Genomic DNA, 23,952 nt, shown 5'->3' with positions numbered 1-23,952 from the left:
CAAATCGAGATATTGATTTGATTGACAAAATTCAATTCAAATTTTTCTACAACAAGGCGTCAAACAGAAGTGACGAACTCTTTAAAACTTTGTCAAATAATGGTTTCAGAGCGGCATTTCAACATGTAATTATTACGCCTCAATTTTTTTCGCTTTCATCTACTGTCATACTAATATTTTCCAATTATACTTTCATTTAGTAAAACTCATTTAAAGAAATTATTTCATTTTATTTCGCAAGTTCTGGATCACATTATCAAAGAAACCTCGTTTTACGGTGCGTAAGTGGCGCATATTGCGTTTGCAAACACGTTTGTTGGGCGTGGGGGAGGGTGATAAAAATCCAACTTGAATCTGAACCCGATCGTCTCCACGTATGCCGGGAAGTTTATTAAATACTTCTTTCTTCTTCTTTTTTTTCTGGCATAACATCCCAACTGGAATAGGGCCTGCTTCTCAGCTTGGTGTTCTTATGAGCACTTGCACAGTTATTAACTGAGAGCTTTCTTTGCCGATTGACCATTTTTGATTGTGTATGTCGTGTGGCAGGTACGATGATACTCTATGCCCAGGGAATCGAAAAAAATTCCTTTACGAAAAGACCCTCGACCAGTGGGATTCGAACCCACGACCATCAGCATGGTCATGCTGAATTGCTGCGCGTTTACCGCTACGGCTATCTGGGTCCACATTCAACAAATGAACCAAATTTCATTTTCAATAATCAAAGGTTACGCAATAAAAAGTAAATGATCTAGAGAAGACTTATGAAACCATTTACGACAACTTTCAGTATTCAATATAAATTCGGCTATTAAAGAATGTGAGGTCTGGGTTGCGCACTTGTAGCTCACGCAACTCAACAGCTAAAGCATCATGCATAAGCTTGTAAGTATCATTCCATCATTCCACAGTTTTTACATGCAAAGCAATAATTCTTTGTTTTCTGATAGATATTACCGTAAAACTGGACAACATTAATTAGGCGGCGTCCATTTATTACGTATCGCTAAAATTGGAAATTCTTGACCCCCTCCCCCCCCCCCTCCGTAACGCTTTTTGTATGAAAAGTTTTGAAATTTTGTATGAGCCATAACGCTGGAGCCTACTCCCCCCTCCCCCTAGAGCGTTACGTAATTTGTGGATGCCGCCTTAGCAAGCAACTTGTTGATAGATCGAATCATCGTTTGCCGACGAAACATTTTTTTTTATTCTTTATTAGTATTGTTCCAAATATTATATTCATTTCTTATATCTAGGTGTTCTGTGTTAGGCAACACTTTCATCCTTATTGGGTAGAACAAAATTAAGCTTTTATTAACATTTTGTTAACAATATATGGACCAAGGAATGCGAGGAAATGAAAAACATTTCAATAAATTTAGTCAGTTTTTTCGATATCGAATGATTCTTCTACTCATGTATCAATATAAATTCTAATAAAATTGCTTAATTCGATGCATTTGATTTTGATTTTTGACCATTTACCTCATTTCGATGGGTGGTCATAAATTGCAACGATTTCCTGATTGATTACAAAGCGTAACAAAAATGGCAATTTTGCGTGTCTCAAGGATCAAATTATGTGTCTCTATTAGAATTGGGGTTGCTGAATCTGATGCCGTTTTCAGAAGTGTTCCATCACGTCACAAAGCTTACTACAGGTCTTAAAAATAGTATAAAACACTGATTTCTCTGATGTATACAAAACAATTTAAAGTATGATTTAACATACATTTTAGTTATCTTATCCACCGACCTTACAAAATAGGACTTCACCTTTCATTTCAGATATAATTTGGTTGAAATTGCACGATTAAATGAAGATTAAATCAATTTCTTCAACATGCTTGTAGTTTCCATACAAAATTGTTCGTTTCTCTTATATGACAAAAATACAATGCTACCCGACGGATTAAAATTAGTTTGTGAATGAGCATGATTAAAATCTTCCTGATGAATATGATTCTTAATAAGCGATTGTTAACTGAAAAATAAGCTTTGTTCGATACTCTACCAGCCAAATTCAGGAAACAACCGTTATCGTAACGGATATTACTGTTCATCTGCCTGGCACGAGTCGCGACGACTCGCATACGCGAAGGGCAAGCTCAAAAATTTGACGCAATTTGCGCATACTAACTTATCGGAATCTTCCTTCACTGGACAGACGTCTTTAGCGTGAGAAGAACCTCCGCATATCATGCATTGAGCACTCATGCGGCAATGTTTTGTACCATGTCCCCACATTTGGCACCGACGGCACCGAGTGGGGTTCTGGTAATTTCCTCCAGGTTTCTGGAAATGATCCCTGTGACATGGGACATCAAACATAAGTCTAGTTTTTTCTAAAGCTTCAATATTATTTAGATCTTTTTTGTTAAAGTGAACTAAATATTATTCAAGATTGAGAAAGCCCTTTCTGAACAATGCCAGATTGGGTTCTCTTTTTCATAATGATTAATTGTACTGGGGAAAATCCAAGTAAATCATTTATTCCATTTTTGAGCTCTTAAAGTGACTTATAGTCACTTGAGAGACCTTTCAAGACGACTTTAAGTAAAAAACTTGCTTCTTCTCTTCAAGATATTTGAGAAGAAGTTCACGATCTTTAAGAGTTTCCGGCAAAACGCGACAGTCTCCTTTCTTTGCGGTTTGGAAGGAAACCTTGATTCCCCTAATGGAGTTCAAGATCTCCTGCCTTAATCCCCCAAATTCGGAACAACTGACCACGATAGGCGGCACTGTTTGCTTCCTCACTTGAATCAAAGAGCCTGGGCTAGAGGCTGCTTCGATTTGGTGTTCGGAAAATTTGTCTAGAGCATCGAACTGATTGCTCATTTCGATACAATTATTCATTTCACCCTTGGAAGAAAGTTTGCATTCCGGAGAAACGTCCTTTCTTCCATTCTTGCCACGTTTAGTGACAGTTTTAAATCCCACTTTTTTGGAAGGAAGTTGTGAATTCAGAGATTTACCCTTCTTTTTGTTTGTTGTTGCCACCATGTTTAGTGAATAAACGAAAGAAGACGTGATCTTCGAGAGGTTTTTTTTTTTCCCAAGACAGTGTCCAAGAAGGATTACCACCGCTAGCTTTCGCCAACGGGTCCAACGAAAAATCGAAGGCACGGGTCCAAACAAGGATCGTAAAGGGATCAATAGTAGAAAAAATAGTACTGAAAAGGACTGTTTTTGTAGCACTGAAAAGTACTGTTTTATTGCTTAAGGTAGTTTTTGAGAAAACTTCCAAGAGCAGAGAGAATTCGTGTACGCACAGCACGAAGGTACAATGCGCTCTGTCCTCGTGAGGTGCTTCGTGATGCGAATTTTTCCACCACTGCATAGCATTGAGGAACTGCAAATTACATTCCATTCCTCATACCATGGCTTCTTTTGCAAGCTGTGAACGATAAATCAAAACCACTCAAAATTTTCGGTGCAAAATGTGCTGTTTTTATGTTATTAATCTTTCAATTAGTGAAATTTGCGATTTTCCATGATTTTTCGTGCTTTAGATGTGGGAAAAATCGGAAAAATAATGTTGTGCTTAGAAGAGCCAAAGACGAAATAAAGACCTCCATGTTCCTTGCGGTTGCCCGAGATATATTGGCATATAAGGGAACACAACAAAGTCTATAATGTCATTAAAGGTGTTCCGATTTGACTCATATTTCGAACACTTAAGGCCAACAGTGACTTCAAATGTATGTGGTTGTCATAAATAAGCTGATATTTGTGAACATTTCAATTTCTTTGCAAAGCCTAACTGTTATCTGTTAGGTGTGCCGATAAAATTGTTTATTTTACCTTGTTTAGTATTATTTTTACGCCAAAGTATGGAACAATATATTGATTAAAATGCCGAACACTGCGTTCATTCTGTCTCATATTCCGAACACCTTGATTCAAATTCCGAACAGCACAAATAATTCGTATTAAAACAAATAATTTCACAAATAGATTTACCTGAGCAAGTTTTACTGGTCTCAAACTAGAGAATCGTCGCTACTACCGAGGTATAAAATAGTTTGGAAGACGTTAAAATTGAATTGCAATTGAATTATTGCTCAATGACGTAATTTGACGTAAGTAAATCTTTTCTAACTAACTTTGCCGTAGACAAAGTATTGCTTTATGGATGATGAAGCTGAGAAAGGTGACAAAAGAACTGAAATACTGCTTAATTGTATAATATCCCTATGATGGCACTGGCACAGCATCTTTTTATTGAAATGTGTGCTTTTCGCTTTTACTAGGCTTCCTAAAAATAGATCTAATGAAGATTCTTACTTCGTAGGGTTTGTGCTAACGTGAGAATGCCGACCACATAACGATAGACCACGTCGCATCATATGAGCTTTGCGCACGTACAAAATCACTTGAATTAGTAATATGTTCCGGATCTACGATTATTAGATTACCATACTGTTCATCTGCTGAGGTTCCAGTAAAAATTCTGCAGCTTAATGAGTAGGTGTAATTGTAAAGATTCTAAACTGCATGCTAGAGCTATCAGCAAATGTTGCATTTTTGTATTATTAGCTACATTTTCAGGCGTACTTTACGAGTCGCCATATTCGCCTCAAATCACCTCATCCGACTCGCTGAAAAATCCTGTTTTTTAATGTAATGGCTTTGATCCATCTTGAATGAACGAACGACATTGAAAAATCAAAATAAAAAAAAAACGCTTTTGTTTTGAAATACCTGCAGAAGGGTGGAGTGGTTTTTATTTTTTCTTGTATTTATATTAAACTTCCGGAATAACATTCAGCTTTGAATGGAACGCACATCGAATCCTGTGTTTACTACAGTAACATGCTGAAATCCGCAAACGAAAATGAAATTAGGAACTGGCTTTATAATATATGTGTCATTCACTTTCTTTCAACATTTTCCCTTTGTTATTATTTAATATCTGAGAATATACCTCTCCCCATATTTGCACTTTAAATTCACTGTCCAATTCTAGGCATTGTCCAAACTGTTTCTGATAACCGCATGGATAACTGTGTTTAAAAGATTTCATCTAGCATCAAAGATGAAAGATCGATCAAAGAGCTCTAAGATAATATCCTAATATTCAAACCATATCTTTCTCAGATGATCAAATGATGAGATGAAATGCAATGCCTGCTTTTTGCAGTACCAAGAGACCAAATGCAGTACAAGAAGTGGTACCAATTCTAAACCCGACTACTATGTTTGTATTCGTCCCTTGTTTAGCTACAGTGGGATTCCGTTTTTGGCAACAAACTCTAAATTTTCAGTTGCCAAAAACGGAACCCATTTTTTAATTTTATTTTTCAATTATTGGTTTTTGAATCAAATGTCATCGAGACAACGGAACGGTCCTCTTCGAAGCCAATTTCCGTAGGTAGGGTTGGACTATGCTATGAATCTGTAGCCTCGTAATGATAATTGTGACATACGTTCACAATTTTAAGGTGAAGATGAATCGAAGCCAAACCTCAATTTTTCAAGAGCACGGATCTGAAGAACCAAACACCCGCTCAAGTTGAAAACTTAATCGATTGGTCACTCGCTGGTGGAGACCAATCGATTAAGTTTTCAGCTTAAACGGATGTTTGGTTCTCCAGATCCGTGCTCTTGAAAAATTGAGGTTTAGCTTCGATTCATCTTCACCTTAATCACTGTAATGTCTTCAATTATTTTTATATGCTCTATGCATACTATTTGTATGGGTGGGCCATATAAAACAGTACTCGTATAAGTGACCTTTTTTCAAGAACTGGACATTTATTTAAAACTGTGTGAGAATACGATGAAAACAATGAAAATTATTACTATATTTTTAAACAAAGACAAATTTACAAAAAAATGCTCTGAATTTTACAAGACTGCATGAGTTTTTTAGTTTATTGAACATTTAAGAGCAATTCAACTGTAAGGCCCTCTCGAAAAATTTGACAAAATTCGATAAGTTATAATGGCTGCTTTAATTTATGTTCCTAGCAACGTAAAGCATCTCATAACGAATGATTAACTGCAGTCAGTGGGGCAAGCATAATCAACTACATCTCACGATTCATAAATGTGGCGAAGAATAAACCAATAAACTTTAAATGATTTGTATTTAAAACTGAGTTTTATTTTTGTTTTAAAGTTGAGCTTGATACATGTTAAACTTTCCTTATGGAATCAACGGAAATTTGCAGGATCCTGCCATGAATCGTTAAGAACCTGATAGGAATATTCAAGTGCTCGCCTAGAATTCTCAGGATCCCGCTTAAGATTCCGATAGGAATTTACATATGCCGAAAGGTTAGCTAGAACTTTTGAGATTGTGGCTTATAATCTCTTGCAATATTGGTAAATATTTTCAAGTCTCCGACCAATATTTTCAAAAGTTTGGTTCTCCAAAGTTATCACTAGTTCCCCAAATTTCACTGAAAACCTTTTTAAAGCCCCCAAAATGTTGTCAAAAAAACTCTTTACTAATAAAACCCACAGTATTCTGCTAGAAATATTTATTGTTTATTGGGAATTATCGTATTTCGCTCAGGATTCTGAATAACCATTTATACGTTCTTAGGATCCCATATGAACCTATTGACCCATAGGAATCTCCAGACATCCTCAAGAATCCTTTGAAAGTTCTAAAAATCAGAAACTCCCTAAGGGTGCTCAAGGGTACAGTAAGGAATCTTATAGGTCCAGCTCGTAAGGAACATTTTTGATAATTTCGTGAGACCCGTATCTTTGATAAAAAATCTTGTATAGAAATTTGGATCCTCTCTTCAAAAATCTCTAGCTCTAACAAATTGTAAAATTATAAAAATAATAATTATACGCTTTAAATCGTTTTTATCGCATGCTTCAATTATTTTTGAGAATAAAGTGTAGTTTGGACCTTGTTATGCATTTGTCATGAAGTCGGTATTAAATGGCGCATTAAATGAAGTTCTTAAAAAATATGTGAAATGCATTGAAATATGCACACTTTTTATGGATTATATGTTTACACTTCTGTAATTCACTAGAACAACGCAATTTATTTTATGAAATTCCTTCAAAGCTAAGACACACGGCTTTTTGCTTTATTTGTTTCTATTACTGCTGTGTGTTTTCTAGTACACAAGCAATATATGTAATTCCATTATAATAAGAACTGTGAGCTGAAAAGGTGAGACAAATTTGATGATTGAAACTCTGTGTGAGTCAGAGACTTTTCATTGCTCTTATGTTAGTGCTCGTTCTACGAAGTATACGCTACTACGCTAACGCTCCTGTGTCATTGCTTGTGCTTTGTTCGAACGAGTTGTTCCAAATTTGAAAAAGTGTTTTTTAAACTGGCTGACTCAAGTGGGCTGGTCACACAGTACGAATTCCTGAAAAAGGTTTGGTCTCTAGTTGCGATACTGGTGGAGATGTCAATAATATCAATGTATTGCAATAAAACGTTGTGAATGCAAGATCAATGACCTTCCCGAAGTAAATAAGCACCTACGATAGCCCTTAGTAGTTGGTGGGATTTAGGGGAGTATCGACGTAGATGGAGCGCTAGAATGCAGTCTTTGTGTTTCTGACCTGTTGTCGAAATGACTAAAGCAACAAAAACGATGATGTTCACAAAAACTTACAAATTTTAACGATATTTAAAAATGTTGCCAAAAACGGATCCATTTTGTTGCCAAAATCGGGGGGTGCCAAATATGGAGCCTGCCAAAAACGGAGCATGCCAAAAACGGAATCCCACTGTACTATGTTATTTGACAACTCTTGTAAAAAATCAAAAAATTGATATAATGAATATTTCTGTGCGCGTTGGACTTGTGCTTAAGTAATTCGAAGAAATCGATAAAGGCTTTAAAAAACATCCCTCAGTTATCTCACCTAAGAACAAAAGTCGGAAAATTTTCTAGCCAAAGCAATTCTGCCGTTTTCAAGCCATTTGGTTTTTTTTGAAAAATTAAACGAAAAAAAATATATATATATTAATTTAGATGTCAAATTGTCACAGTGTAAGCCAGAAATAGAGCTTAATCCATAAAATAAAATGAATATTTTTAGATTGGAATTTAAAATTTAAAATAAAATCAATATTTATGAAATATTGATCAACATAAATTTTACTTCACAAAGGGTCGATTTTTAACGTGTAAAAAATCTGGATTTCAAATGTAATTGTGATGAAGAACAGGTGCTCCCAGCAATAATTTTATTTCAAAATGTACTCCGCGAAGTAAAAAGACTGAAAATCCTGCTCTTTTAATTGTAAAAATGAAATATTGTAACTGAAATACGTGAGACAATTTCATGATTCTTGAAAAGGTTTATCTGAATCATACCAAAATTGGATGTTTTGCACATTTGTGAACTGCATCACTTAGAAACAAGTCCCCGAATGACTGGCGTTCGGGAAATGACAAGCTTATAAGCGTGTGAAATTAAATTGATTATCAAATTACAGGTAGGTTCTCTATTGGTTATGAAATTCATAGTAATAGTAATAGTAAATAATGAATCCCATATAGCACATCAACCTCTTTCAACCAGCATCACCACATTGTTCTTGACACCACGACGCACCATTCTGATTGCAATACTCGACAATTTCTCGCCTGTCATTATGCTTCCCGACTAGCAGATGATATAAAAATTTTATAACAAATTGTATATTGGGATACAATTATCTCCCGTTGATGAAATTTAAATATTATGTACTATTTTTCCAATGATCCATAACAAGATTATATCAGAACGTGTTACAAATCATTCAATAACATATCATGTTGCAAAAAGTTGCAACATGTCTTGTTATTACTGGAACAAAATTTAAGCTATATTCATCATTAAAGCAAAATTATATCATAGGTTGTAATGATAACATGACACGAAACAATTGTGTTTCATTATCAATATTATACCAAGAACGAGTAAGTTTATCTTTTATATACGTCACTAACTGTGACGTCATATTTTCTCAACTCATTCGCAGGGGTAATTTTTAAAGCATTCCCGCTAATGACTTATTGTTTTTACACTTTAAAGCTTTTTTTATTTCATTTCTAAAAATATTCACACCTAAATATATTCACCCAAAAAAATTAATAAAAATACATAATTTTTACCCCAACTAATTATTACTCAAAGACGTTGGGGAAATCAGGGTAAAACCGACACTGTGGGTAAGATCAACGCCCTTTGATTTTTCATGTTTTGAGCAGATTTTCATGCAGTATCCACCACGCTCTATCTTTACTTGTGAAATGTTGTGTTTCGGATGACATTACAACTGACGCTACCAATAAACTACCAAAATAAACAACAAAATCATATTTTTTTTTTTTTTTACTAGTTCGTTTATTTGGGGCTCAAATGCGTGTAACGCTTTACGGAGCCGAAGTTCATTTTTGTACTATTTACAATTTATTTACATTTTCATTACCAAAGTTAGTATGGGATGGAGCCAGGGTACTCGTGGCAACTCGAGGTTAATGGTCACAATTTTGAAAGGGAAGGACATGGTAAGGATTGGGTTTAGGGTTCTCTGCAGCTCATCCGGGAGGTATAGCGTGGTAGCTCTATTATCGTGTCATGGCGTTGGTACCAATTTCTTGCCGGTATTCGTCTGCCGGATGGCCAGGATCCTCAATCCAACACAAAAGGGACAACACAGAGAAAAAAAAAAAACTGGAGAAGAGAACACAAGAGAATTAAACTTTTATACAAGACAAGCGAAGGAAATCGTAAATTGCGACCATATAAGTGAAATCGCGGGTGCCCAACACATCTCTAACTGGAACATAGGGTTGTCTACCTCGGGCCGCAAGGGTATCCAAAAGTTGCGCTCTGGAGGCGTCCATATCCGGGCACTGCCAAACTACGTGATCGATGTCATCATAACCGGAACCACACCTACTACAAATATTGCTCAGCGCGAGGTTAATCCTATGTAGATGTGCATCTAGCGAGTAATGGTTGGCCATAAGTCTTGACATCACGCGAATGAAATCTCGACTTATGTCCAAACCTTTCCACCAGGCTCGCAAGGAAACTCTAGGAATTATGGAATGTAACCACCGTCCCAGTTGGTCATTTAGCCAATCGCTTTGCCAACCGTGAAGAGAATTTTGACGTACTAAATGAAAAAATTCATCGTGTGAAATTCGTCTATCATAAATCTCACCTTCCTCAGCGCCCACCTTTGCGAGAGAGTCCGCCTTCTCATTGCCATAAATTAAGCAATGTGAGGGGACCCATACAAAGGTAATCTTATATGATCTTTCGACCAGTGCACACATCTGCTCTCTTATTTTTGTAAGAAAGTAAGATGCATGCTTTACAGGTTTCATCGATCGGAGAGCCTCAATAGAACTGAGACTATCCGAGAAGATGAAGAAGTGGTCTGCGGGCATGTTTGAGATCATCCCCAAAGCGAAGTTGATTGCTGCCAGCTCAGCAACATAAACCGTGCAAGGTTCCTGAAGTTTTCGGAAGGCGGAAGAGTTTTCATTGAAGACACCGAAGCCAGTGGATCCATTTATACGGGACCCGTCAGTGAAATATCTCCTGTAGGAATCGACATTCTGGTACTTTGCGTTAAAAATACGTGGGATAGTAATACATCGAAGTTGATCTGGAATTCCATGAATAGCTTGTTTCATGGATAGATCATATTCAACAGAGGAACTGTCATTGGTGAAGCGTACACGTGGGGGGTTGTAACATGGAAGGCTAATGTCAGATGACATGTAGTTAGCTTTAGCTTAGCTTAGCTTAGCTTAGACTGACTACACATATCAATGGTTGCTATTCCGTGATTGACCGAAGTCAGTGAAAATGCACAAAGAATCAACTAGAAGTTCGGCTGGGATTGGCCATAATCTTCTTCAGTGTGCATAATTCAGTGCCTCTATTTATACAGGGTCAATAACGGCGCCGGCCACGTCCTTGCAGTCAGGTGGGATTGGGGGAAGGAATGTTAGTGTGTAACCTTTGCTTTTTGGAGACCGTGTTTGCCTCTGCATCTCCACAAAGGCTACTGGGAGGGATGTTTGTTAATGGGGAGGATCGTTGGGTCATAGGATTCACTTTGATAAGCGATTAGACCATGATAAACAATGATTTGTGAGATATATACATACTTATACGTAAATATAATATTTTCATTTGATATGAACAATTTCTATGTAGAGGAAAATAATGCCGACACTTGAGGTGACGAACCATTCAAAGTTTGTTGAACAAATACCTAAATGTAACATTCCTACAGCTGTCAGGACGAAAGCATGTGTTATTATATTTTACTCATTTGAAAAGAAACAAAAAACTCGATTGGTTGGGACATCATAGAACACTCTTATTATTATGCCGACACTTACAGTGGCGAACCATCCAAAGTTTGTTGAATAAAGTGAACCTTTCGCAAGTCTACACTTGTAGTGTCGAACCATTCAAAGTTTTTTTTAATTACAAAAATAAAGGTATATAAAAGGTGTTCTGAAAAAAAAATGTTAAACATAAATAAATCATGAATCAGAGTTTGTGTCGACACTCACAGTGACGAACCATCCATAGTTTGTTGATAAATCATATATTTTATAGATTAGAAATAGTAGCATGAAACGAGCTCACCAATTGATCCGTTATCCTTGACTGAGCAGCCACAATCCACTTTCGGCTTCACTCGTTTGCTCGGCTATAAAAAAGCACTCAGGAAAAAAAATAAGCGCGCGACCCAAAAAGAATAAAAAAAAACTGTTCGGGCTTTCTTGACGCACTGCCCAGGAGCAAGCGTCAAGGTCGAAGGATCAAACAGAACTAACCGATCGCGGCACTTTTTCAGTTACTCCAACCGAACTCACCGATCACGCCACTTTTTCACTTACGAGACTGACGCGCGACATGTTTGATCCTGCCCTCGTCGCTTGCCCCGGGAAAAGCAAGTGTCAAGGTCGAAAGATCAAACAGAACTAACCGATCGCGGCACTTTTTCACTTACGAGACCGACGCGCGACATGTTTGATCCTGCCCTCGTCGCTCGCCCCGGCAAAAGCAAGTGTCAAGGTCGAAAGATCAAACAGAACTAACCGATCGCGGCACTTTTTCACTTTCTTCACCCGAACTCACCGATCACGCCACTTTTTCACTTACGAGACCGACGCGCGACATGTTTGATCCTGCCCTCGTCGCTCGCCCCGGCAAAAGCAAGTGTCAAGGTCGAAAGATCAAACAGAACTAACCGATCGCAGCACTTTTTCACTTTCTTCAACCGAACTCACCGATCACGCCACTTTTTCACTTACGAGACCGACGCGCGACATGTTTGATCCTGCCCTCGTCACTCGCCCCGGCAAAAGCAAGTGTCAAGGTCGAAAGATCAAACAGAACTCGCTAATGTCAGATGACATGTAGTAGAGATAAACTCTCATGAATTTTGACTGAGCATTCAGTTTGAGCAATTCTTCGAAATTTTCGATAACGAGTGTGTTGCTCACTCCACACTTAATCAGTATTCTTAGCGAGAGCTCCCAGAATCGGTTCTGTAGCGGTAAAACCCCTGCCAGAACCTCTAGGCTCGCATTATGTGTTGAGTGCATACACCCTAAGGCGATACGCAAACAACGATATTGAATTCGTTCCAATTTAATCAGGTGGCAGTTTGCTGCTGAGAGAAAACAGAAAGAGCCATACTCTAGAACAGAGAGAATGGTTGTTTTATAGAGTTTTATGAGGTCTTCCGGGTGAGCACCCCACCATGTTCCGGTAATTGTTCGTAGAAAATTGATCCTTTGTTGGCATTTTTCCGTTAAATGCCTAATATGGGTTCGCCAAGTGCCTTTTGAATCAAACCAGACCCCAAGGTATTTTGAAGTCAAAGACTGGTCGATGTCTGTTCCCAAAAGCTTAAGCTTCAGTTGGGCAGGATTCCGCTTCCTAGAAAATACAACCAGTTGAGTTTTTTGCGGAGCAAACTCGATCCCTAAGTTTCTAGCCCAAGTGGATAGATTATCAAGGGAATTTTGCAATGGTCTTTGCAGGATTTCCGCTCGTGGACCCTTCATAGAGACCACAGCATCATCTGCAAGTTGTCTAAGCGTGCATGGTTCTTCCAAACAGTTGTCAATATCTTTAACATAAAAATTATAAAGCAAGGGACTCAGACATGAGCCTTGGGGAAGGCCCATATAGCTAATTCTGGAAGTTGTCAGTTGACCGAGAGTGAAGCTCATGTGTTTTTCTGACAACAGATTGTACAAGAAATTATTCAATATTCCAGGTAATCCACTATTGTGCAGGCTTTCTGACAATATTTCTATGGAAACTGAATCAAAAGCGCCCTTAATATCCAAGAAAACCGAAGCCAATTGCTCCTTGTCCGCAAAGGCTAGTTGAATATCTGATGAAAGCAACGCTAGACAATCGTTTGTTCCTTTGCCCTTGCGAAAGCCAAATTGTGTACTGGAAAGCATGTTGTTTGATTCGACCCAGTGATCGAGTCGGGATAGGATCATTTTTTCTAACAATTTCCTTAAACATGATAACATAGCGATCGGGCGGTACGAATTATGATCAGACGCTGGTTTCCCAGGCTTTTGAATAGCTATTACTTTGACCTGTCTCCATTCAGGTGGAACAATGTTGTGTTCCATGAATGAGTTGAACAGGTCAAGCAACCGTCTTTTAGCGATATCAGGGAGATTTTTAAGAAGATTGAACTTAATCATATCGCTTCCCGGAGAGGAGTTGTTTGATGAAAGAAGAGCCATAGAAAATTCCAGCATAGTGAATGGTCTATCCAAAGCATCGTCTCTTGGAGTTTCCCAAAAAGGCGGATGAGCTGGAACTGAGTCTGGACAGACCTTTTTTGCGAAGTTGAATATCCAACGATTGGAGTATTCGTCACTCTCATTTGAGGATGAGCGGTTTCGCATGTTGCGAGCCACTCTCCAAAGCGTCGTCATTGAAGTTTCTCGTGAGAGGCCATCGATGAAACGCCGCCAATAGCTACGCTTCTTCGCTTTAATAAGATTCTTCAGTCTTTTTTCGAGCTTCGAGTACTCTAAATAAAGTTCTGAGGTACCATATCTACGAAAAGCTTTAAAGGCATTAGATTTTTCTCGATACAACTGAGTGCATTCATCATCCCAACCAGGTGTGGCTGGTCGTCTTTTGAAGGATGCACTTGGAACTCGTTGCTTTTGGGATTCTAATGCACTTTTATAAATCAATTCTGTTAGGAATCGATACTCATCCAACGGTGGGAGAGTGTTGAATGATTCGATACCAAAAGTTACCGCTGATGCAAATTTTTGCCAATCGATATTCCTAGTGAGGTCAAAAGGAACCTGAATTGACTGTTCTGACCTTTCACAATTAGTTCTGATAGAGGTTATTATGGGCAAGTGATCACTACCATGGGGGTCATCGATCACCTTCCACATGCAATCGAATGATAGTGAACTTGATCCTAAAGACAGGTCAAGACGGCTTTCTTTGCCGTCGGATGAAATACGTGTCACTTCACCTGTGTTCAAAATGTTCAAGTTGAAATCGTCGCATAAGTCATAGAAAATAGCCGCTCTATAATCGTCATAAGATTCGCCCCATCCAGTACCATGTGAGTTCATATCACCCAGTATTAAAACTGGAGATGAAAGCATAGAGACTGCATTCCAAAGATGACGGCGGTTTATTGAAACTCTTGGAGGAATATAAACAGAAGCTACGCAAAGATCTTTACCCTTTACGTTTATTTGGCAAGCAACGATTTCTATGCCTGGATGAGTCGGGATGGGGATTCTGTAGAATGAATGGCACTTTTTGATCCCTAAAAGCACACCCCCGTAATTATCATCTCGATCCTGGCGTATAATGTTAAAATCGTAGAAGTTAAGATCATCTTCAGAAGAAAGCCATGTTTCACAAAGTGCAAATATATCACAATCTGAATTGTGAAGCAAAAACTTAAATGTGTCTAATTTAGGTTTTAGACTATGACAGTTCCACTGTAACACAGTGATCATATCTTGTACCTCACTCGATGAATTATCCATCGAAAGATATGATCGAAGCAAGGAGGGGCCACGAGATAGTCAATTCCCTGAGATACTCTTCTATTGCGGGGAGAAAAAGGTCGAGTATGCCTCTGAATGAGTCTGAAACTCCGAGGGCATCACATATGCGATCCACAAGGGCCGTAAAAGTTATCAGTCCTCGCTTGGCCCGGGGGGTTTTCGAGGAAGAGCGAGGAACTTCAGTAGCTTTTTTCTTGCTATCTTGTCTAGAGCATCTTTTCGAAGTATATTTAATCGGCGGAGGCGGGGGCGGCAGATCTTTGCTGCAACACGGAACGGAAGCATCAAAGACCTGTTTCTTCGGGATTTTCAAATTTGCCCCACCTCCTTTAGAATTCGGCAAACTTTTGAGGGAAGATTTCATTACCTTACGGCGCAGTCCCGGTGAAGATGGAGACTTTCGTTTTCCGGGTGCGTGTACCTCCGAAGAATCTCCCCCATCGGTTTCGTCGTCGTTCGCTTCGTCGGAAGACAACTCTTGAAAAGAGTTACCAACTGGGATGGCTGATGAAGACTCTTTTGCAGGCGGATTTAAAGCTTTCACCATTTCCGCATACGTCTTCTTGGAGCGCTTCACAATGGAGCGACTCTCATTTCGAATGCGCCTTTTGTATGCCGGGCACTTCTGCAAATCATGAAGATCCTCACGACAGTAGCTGCATTTTTCAGCTTCCTGTGTGCAATCATCTTCCAAGTGAGCTTGGTTGCATTTGCCACAACGGGGCTTGTTGTCGCAAAAGCTAGCACTATGACCAAGCTGTTTGCAGTTGGTACAATTGAATACCTTCGGCACGTAAAGGCGCACTGGGTAAAAAACACTATCAATGCAAACAAATTTCGGGAGAACGGAACCAGGAAAAGTTACACGAAACGAGGCTGACGGCGAAAACACTTTTTTATTTCCTTCCATGGAAACTGATTGTAATTGTTTACAATCCAGTATAGCCACATCAGGAATGGACCGGTTCTCAAAAACACCTTTGCCAGTCTTAATGTCTTCGCATGTCAGACTCGCGTCGATAATTTTCCCTTCCACCTCGACCTCTCTGGCAGGTATGTAGATAAAATACTCCACAGTAAAAGCCTCATGCTGAGCAATCTCATTCGCTGCTTTGTAACTAGGTGCAGTTACACGCAGCTTGGATTGCTTCACTTGGTGAATAACGGTCCCAGGATATTTACGCGTCAGCTCTCTAGAGATCGAGAGCACATTCAAAATCTTATTTTTGCGCCGGAAATAGACAACCCAAGGCCCAGCCGAAGACGGTTGATAAAACCGCGTTCGAGCAACGAGATCTTTAGGAGGCGTATCGCCTCCATCCGATTCGTCCATGCGGGATAAAAATCAACCGCAACCAAATAATTATAAAAAAAAAAAAACAATAAAGTAAAAAAAAAAAAAAAGAAAAATAATAATAATAAAGTACAAAAAAAAAAAAAAAACAAAAAATGCTTAAAGTTAACTTATCAGTGGGCTATTTTGTACACACCTCCCCTATACGGGCAAAAAAAAAAAAAAAATAATACCAAAAAAAAAAAAAAAATATATCGAGAAAAAAAACTTAACCGATTAGGGCTGTTTTGTACAAGCCTCCCCTATTCGGGCAAAACTGGCACCGGGAGAGAGACAGAAGTGAACCGAAAAACAACCTTGAACTCAACCTTGTTTGTTCGGAGATGCGAAAGCAATTCAAAAGGATGTGGAGTAGGTATACAATTGATACTTATCCGTTCCCGTTCGATGACCGCAGCTGGTCTTCTACACCGTAGGTAGGCAGAAAAAACGTGTCGTCGTTTTGCTGCTGATGCAAACGGGGAATCCAATCACCAGGGGATGATGGTGACAATATCTTCTCGTGGCACGATACCAGTTGACCCTTGCCAATCTGGTTCGCTTCCTTCACGATGCGCGGTTTAAAGCACTACGGTACAATACTGCACTGGTAAAAACCACACGGGCGGTGGAAGAAAAATCCAAAAAACTACCGACTGCCAAAAACTGAACTGGCTTGTTCAAGCGCACAGCAAGGAATGGACAAAATCATATTGGATAACATAGAAGCAACAGCAGTTGCAATATTTTGCTCTTATTCTTTAACTATTTCGCATGTGAAATTTTTAAAAAGTCATTTTGTTGTTCTGCGTTTACATCATCATTATCATTATTACGTTCATAGAACATGAAGGAGAATTTAGTTTTTGGATTTTCGACAGCTGAAAATGCTATTGAAAAATAAATGTCCACTCGGGGTAAGATCGACACTTTCATTTGGGGTAAAATCGAAACCTTTGTAACGTTTTGCGTTTTTCCGTTAAAAACATGATAAAAAAGTTTGTGAACTTTTGACGTTTTTATCTTTTTAAGCAAAATCATCTGAATTTGAATTTGATTGAGCTCAGTGTTACGTATATTGTCGATAAGGTTTGTGTCTAGACTAAGTGTACTAAATTGACGTTACCCAGTATGGGATATGTGTAGTGATGTGCAAACCTTTGTAGTGTTCATTTTCGTTTTAGCCATGTTCGTTTACCGAAGGCACGAACTCTCGCCATATCAAATTAGTTTGGGCGCAATTTTTGAAAGAATAGGCTCTTTATGTGAGCAGGTTTCTTGTCTGCTCCAAAGAAGTAGACTCGTTCATTTCGCTTCTTAAACGGCTGGAGTTCAGAAGTTCGTAGTTCAATTTTAAAGTTAATTTATTTAAAGTGTGTTAGATTCGTTGTAACTAAAAGGTATTAAAAGTGATTGAAGTGATTTTTCGTTTGTACTTTGTTCTAATTTTGTTCTATTTGTTTGTTCTATAAGGTAGTGAAACGTTTCGGAGTCGGTGTGTCCGACAAACGCGAACTGTTCTGTTAAATTTATAATTGTGACTCAAAAAGGTAATTTCAATGTACTCGATTTTCTAAATTCAGTTTTTAAAATAAATTTCGCGTTGGACTTTCTAGCGCCCTGCGCTTTTTGGGTACAGGCTGGAGTTTTTCGAGTATCGACCGAAGTCGAATACGGTCCCCGTGGCGTTTCGGGCCACCATTTCCGTCCGAGGACGTTGTTTCGAGTCCGTGCAACCACCAAGGCCCGCCCTTCGGGGTAGTCAAACGGAGCGTGGTGTTTCGCCTTTCAAAAAGGAGCGAAAATTCCCCGACGATCGCCAACTAATCGTCGTAGACGGTCCACCAACGTTACAACCCCGGACCAAGCTAAACGAGAGTGCGGATCGTGAACTGCGTCGCCAATTGCGCATCACGTTCCGGATCAGAACCTTAGGGGAGGAGTTCATTTCATCACGTACGGTCAGAGCGCCATACGCGAGGCCGTACGGAGGTACGTTGGCTCTAAACCGAAGGAAGAAGATCAACCCCGGGTCGCACGACACTCCGTCGTAGCCAAAGCTCTCTGGAGAAAATCGGAGGCCATCCGTCCAGCCGCCACCCGCTTCGCAACTTTAGTTCGGCCATATTTGCACGGGCTCATCGCGCTGCACGCCATTCCTGCAGCGACGGCGAAACGATCCCCTTCGCCGCCATCGTTACGAAGGTTCTCGCCGCCATCGCCGAGGTTCCTGGCTGTTTCGAGTCGTCGCCGAGATTCAACAAGTCGACGAAGAAAAACCCTGCGCAGGTATGTGGTAATTGTAGACATGGCCATGCTCTAAAGTGTTTCCCCAATCCAAACCCAACCCAAACCGTCCAACCCGAAACCGAATAAATTGTGGAATTTGGAATTAATAGAAAATCGAGTAGTTTTGTTTTAGTTGAGTTCCGTTTAGTGCAATTGTGAGGAAGGTCACTTCAATTGCGAGTTTTGTTTCAGGTTGCTGCTTCGATTTTCATTAAGAGGTTTTTAAGTTCTTCAGTTCAGTGGGTTGAACGAGTCTAAGGCGGAATTGAGCGTGTTGTGGGAGATATTTCAGCTTTCAGAGATTGCGCTTCTTTGTTTCAAATTTGAGCCAGCGACCGTTCGAGTACCCCTGAGGTAAAAGTCGAAATAGTCGGGCAAATCAAATCGACCGGCGGTCTCTCCTATCGCGAGAGTGGCGCTTAAATCGCCGGTTAACTATCCTCGAATTTGTCGAACGGTTACACCTTTATTTGCTTCATAATATAACTTCAGGGAATCATTCTTGTCGGAAGACTTCCTCTGTAGTTTATGTGAGTCTTTATTTTCGAATTCCAGTGAAGTTTATGGATAGCGCACTTGTAAACATGTAAAATATAATTAAGCATTTAAAAAATAAGTCTATGTTTCACTTTCAAACTTATTTGATAAAACTTGAAGAATTGAATTTGAAATTGAAGAATTAATTAAATGTTTTCACTCAAATTAATCTTATTGTTGATTTACAAACCATGAGGTTCCACAGTTTTCAATAACTAAAAATAATTACACTTTTCTGTCTTGTTAAAATAAAACAGTACTTTTTTTTAACAAGACCAATACTGTTTTTTAAACCAATCATTCACCACAACATCATTTTCGTAAACAATCCATGAACACAAAATAATCATATCCATATGTATTAACCCCAACATTATAATCTTAGCATGGGACATTTGAAATTTTCACATATATTTAGTGGATCTTTGGCCTCTCCTCAATAATTTACGTAATATGAGTATAATCTTTTAGAGGAAGGAGTCATAAAAGTCGAAAGTCAAGTTTAAATCATACTTTTTAATATGCCATGTGATGGTGATATTCACAACGTATAAATTCTACTCAAAGTACATGTGTTGGTTTTACCCCAACAGGGTGACGATCTTACCCGCACTTTCAATTGTCTCACCTAAAAATGATGAAATATCAATTTGATATAAATCACTCTATAAGCTTACTATATCATCCAGTGATCGCAAGGAATGATAGATTTATAACCAATATGTGATTCTACAACAATTTTAGGTTCGTTTAACAAGCGAAAGTACACAAATTTTATTAATAAACTTAGGGTGTCGGTTTTACCCCGAATTCCCCTACTTGTAACAAAATCTTATTTATAACAATCGGTGTTACAAAAAATAACATAACTAAATAACACATCAAGTTACAATTTTGATAGCTATAGCTAGTCGGGTTTGCATAATAATAAATCACGAAACAAGAATAATCTAGAACAAAAGGGTAGACCCCTAATCAAGTGTAACGCTATTTGACACAGCACGATGTTTAATCAAAGCATCTTCTTCTATCTGGCATAACATCCCAACTGGGACTAGGCTGCCCCTCAGCTCTGTGATCACTTGAATGAAAACGATGTACACTCCGGGAAATTTCCAACCCGGAAAGATCCTCGGCCGGTGGGATTCGAACCCACCACCGCCAAGTCGGTCTCGTGCAATAGCTGTACACCAAACACTTTCGCTATCTGGGCATTCTCATTAACCTGATGATGATATTATGATCGCGGAATCAGTTGTCTCATTAAAATAATAACAGTCACCCATATGAGACTCTATCCAATCTGCTGTGTAGTCTGGCGAATGACACCGCTTAGTCAACACGATGATGCTCGAGTGCGCTTGGAGCTCGGTGAGCTTATACTTGCTGTACGCTGTTGGTTTGTACGCAACCATTCTGTATCTGTACGAAGCACTTGAATCTCCTGTTTGCATAGTTTGGAATGTTGTGTTTCCATCGCCAAGTCTCAAGGAACGATATGGACCGTGGGCTGGTAAGTTGAATTTAAATGGATCCGGGTTTGGTGTAATGCATCATTTTCTTAAATTCAGTTATAACAGGGTCATCTGATGGGATTGGGAAGCAGTACGCTCTGAATCTGGCTCGTGAAGGGATGAACCTTGTGTTGATATCCAGGACCAAATCCAAATTAGAGAAAGTGGCGCAGGAAATCCAGGGTGAATGCAATGTGGAGGTGAAGTTGATTGACGTAGATTTTTACGATGGAGATCATGTGTATGACAGAATTCAGAAGGAATTGAAAGGCTTGGACGTTGGAGTTCTTGGTGAGTTATCAATTGGCATGAATGAAATTTCAGTTATTTCAATCGATTATCATCTAGTTAACAACGTGGGATGCGTCCACAAGTTCCCCGCAACGGTAGATGAAATTTCCATATCAGAACTGCGACAGACTTTCACAGTGAACATGTATCCTGCGGTAAGGATGGTCCAAATGTTGCTCCCGGAAATGAAACAGCGCCGTAGAGGTATAGTGGTGAACGTATCTTCCGCAAGTGGTCACTGTGCACTGCCCTACGCAACGATGTACGCAGCCTCAAAAGCATTCCTCGACTCGTTTAGCCGAGGATTACAGGAGGAACTGCTAGGGAGTGGAGTTGAATGCCAACTGGTTGGACCAATGCTAGTGGATACCAATATGATCGCAGACATTCGGCAAAACCTTTTCATCAAACTGATGAGCATAGATGTGGAAGCTTTTGGCAAAACGGCTGCCTGGTTGATTGGCAAAACGAACTACACCACGGGTTGTTGCAAACATGCGATACAGGTGAGATATTACTGTTGTTTGAAAATGGAAGCTTGAATGAAAAAATATATTAATATTTACGTTGCAGGCTATAGTGATCACTATTTTGCCACGATGGATAATCACTAAAATGCTTGGGAGCATCGTACTTAAAATGGGCAGATATATGGAAAAGCAATCGTAAATATTAATTTTAGCTATGCAATGTTCTAAAGAAACTTTTCGTATATGTGGCATTGAACTGGTGATCATTAGTAAGAAGAGTTGTAATAAATTAGTTTTTGGCTACAAAGTTGATTGAATACATTTGAATAATTTCAGAATGGAAAATCTACGAAAGACTGCAAACCGGATGTATCATACGTTGAGAAAACGTAAGTTACATGTTACGCTTGTATATCTGAAGACCTTTTCTGACGTCAATAAAAAAGGTTTACATCTAAACAGGCTAAACCAAATATGAGCCGCCGAAATTCAAAATAAACGGTTGTTAACATTCATCCAAACAAGCCTTTGAGTAAAGTCGTTCGAATACACACGCGTAACCAGCGCTCTTTCGAAGGTTTACAAATAAGGTTCATACTCAAGCATACTCAAACAAGCACATTCTATAAAGTTTGGAGTCTAACAGATCTCTAGGATTAAACAAGACTTCCATAGAGCTTAGTCTGTCTTCACATCAACATACGTAGTCAGTAATCTCTTGACGATAAATCAACAGTGATAAAACTCGTATGAGCACATACAATTATGATAAACCATGTTGAACATTATTCGGTAGTTATTGAATTGCTTTGAGTAAAGGCCTTCAGTTCTACTAGCGTAGTTCTACTAGCGTAACTTGTAACGTTCCTGACATTAATGAAACAGGTTCTCAGTCAAACAAGCTCAATAAAATATGCCCTATCAAGTTTCGAAGAAATGAACTCAAAAGAAATTTAGAATAACCTTCAATGGTCGCTGAACTAAAATCTTGATAAACCTTGATCTTGATATTTATATAAGCCTCTGTGGATGTTACCCCAAATTGCAAGGTTCTGAAAGGCCACTCTTTGCGCTTGTAGATCTGAAAATCTGAACCCAAGTAGTTCTTGGATAACTTTAAGCAGTCGAATTAATTGTTGGTAGATAATAACTATGAGCCCTGTTTAGATATCCCCTACGTTATTATCATCTGAAAGGTCGCTGGTTACGCTTGTAGATCTGAAGACCTATACCTGTACTTAAAAAGGTTTTGGATAACCTTCAATAGTCTTTAAACTCAAAACATGTTACAGCCTAACCATTTGAGCCTGTTTGGATATGGTGGTAGGTCATTTGGCATAAAGTCGTTTGGCATGATGGTCGTTTGGCATAATAGTCGTTTGGCATAATGAGTCTGAAACCAAAAATTTCTTAAGATGACATTTGTTTTTACGTTTCTTTTGAATCTTTCTGATGATGTCAGGCTTATTTTGGAGTCAATTAATACAAAATGATACTTCATTCAACAATCATATGCTCCTAAATAAACTGATGCATATTAGGAAAGTTATTGCCAGTACTATTTAATTATTTATCCAGAAAATACCCTTCATTCAAATATTTTTTCTTCTTTTGAGTGCGTTCGTTGAGTTCTTTTCAATAGTGAGGAATATTTTTTTGCACTGGAGATTTTGATATATATATAGAGCAAATATACCCTTCTTTCAAACATTATTTTTCTAAATATGATGTTACCTTAATTATAGATATAAAAACTGTTGATTTAAAATTTTAATAAATTTTACCTTCTTCCATATATAGGCTGTTTTCTGGAGCTATATATTTAAGATATTTTGTTGTTTCCAACTGACGAAAGGGCGGCAATCGATAACTGATCTGCTAAAGTTATCGGCGAAAAACAAATAATATCGATTACTGCAGTTACTTAGATGGGATGTACTACTTTTCCCAGATTGTCGGTTTCCCAAATGTCGTTTCCCCGAACGCCATTTCCCCGAATGCCAGTTACCCGAAAATCCCATTCCCCGATTAACCAACTTCCCCAAAAAGTTTTTGGTACTCATAATTGCCCTAGCTTTATACATTTCAGGGTGGTGAACGAATTGGTCATCTAATGCACCCTTCTTTATTTAATTGGCGGTTCTTCAGAGTTTTACCATCATCAGAATTGTTGTCAACATGTGTATAGCCGAGAATGACAAAATATCTCCTTCTTTTGATTGCTTATCGTTCTTTCTCGTTCACTATACAGCCACTGAAGCCTATTATAGCACCTATTTAAACTGCACCACTTTTCTGTGAAACCGGTCATTCCGTGATAAGGGTCATTCGGGGAACCGACATTCCGAGAAACGACATTTGGGTAAAAGTAGGTTCGATGGTTCTGAACGCAATTTTTGATGTATTTTCGTTTTATTATGTCGCAATAATTTTTGGCGTCCAACCTTCTATTGGTTCAATCATAAATTTTGCCT

General features: G+C 38.7%; 1 protein-coding gene across 2 annotated transcripts; it reads left to right on the top strand.

Annotated features, from left to right (window-relative positions):
• Nucleotides 1–20,498: 20,498 nt before the first annotated feature.
• LOC5565886 (very-long-chain 3-oxoacyl-CoA reductase) lies at nt 20,499–21,993 on the top strand. 2 transcript variants are annotated; one of them, XR_002501015.1, is made up of 5 exons: nt 20,499–20,716; nt 20,775–21,008; nt 21,066–21,514; nt 21,582–21,747; nt 21,815–21,993. XR_002501015.1 is itself a non-coding variant. In XM_001650228.2 (4 exons), exons 1-4 carry the CDS (start codon nt 20,548–20,550, stop codon nt 21,675–21,677), a joined length of 948 nt encoding a protein of 315 aa, XP_001650278.2. In that variant the 5' UTR covers nt 20,500–20,547; the 3' UTR covers nt 21,678–21,795. The 2 variants fall into 2 exon arrangements, 1 of the variants encoding a protein (XP_001650278.2); XM_001650228.2 differs by lacking the exon at nt 21,815–21,993 and having other exon boundaries at nt 20,500–20,716; nt 21,582–21,795.
• Nucleotides 21,994–23,952: the final 1,959 nt, after the last annotated feature.

Source organism: Aedes aegypti, chromosome 2 (assembly GCF_002204515.2).
Source record: "Aedes aegypti strain LVP_AGWG chromosome 2, AaegL5.0 Primary Assembly, whole genome shotgun sequence".
Lineage (NCBI taxonomy): Eukaryota > Metazoa > Arthropoda > Insecta > Diptera > Culicidae > Aedes > Aedes aegypti.
The sequence above is the reverse complement of the archived record's forward strand: the minus strand, read 5'-3'. Positions and strand labels throughout refer to the sequence as shown.

Excerpts from the sequence above, each read along its gene's own strand:
- LOC5565886 (XM_001650228.2), top strand. The coding sequence starts at position 20,548 with ATGATGCTCGAGTGCGCTTGGAGCTCGGTGAGCTTATACTTGCTGTAC. Across the intron at positions 21,009-21,065 it reads CTTGGACGTTGGAGTTCTTG|TTAACAACGTGGGATGCGTC; the intron begins GTGAGTTATCAA and ends ATTATCATCTAG. Across the intron at positions 21,515-21,581 it reads GTTGCAAACATGCGATACAG|GCTATAGTGATCACTATTTT; the intron begins GTGAGATATTAC and ends TTTACGTTGCAG.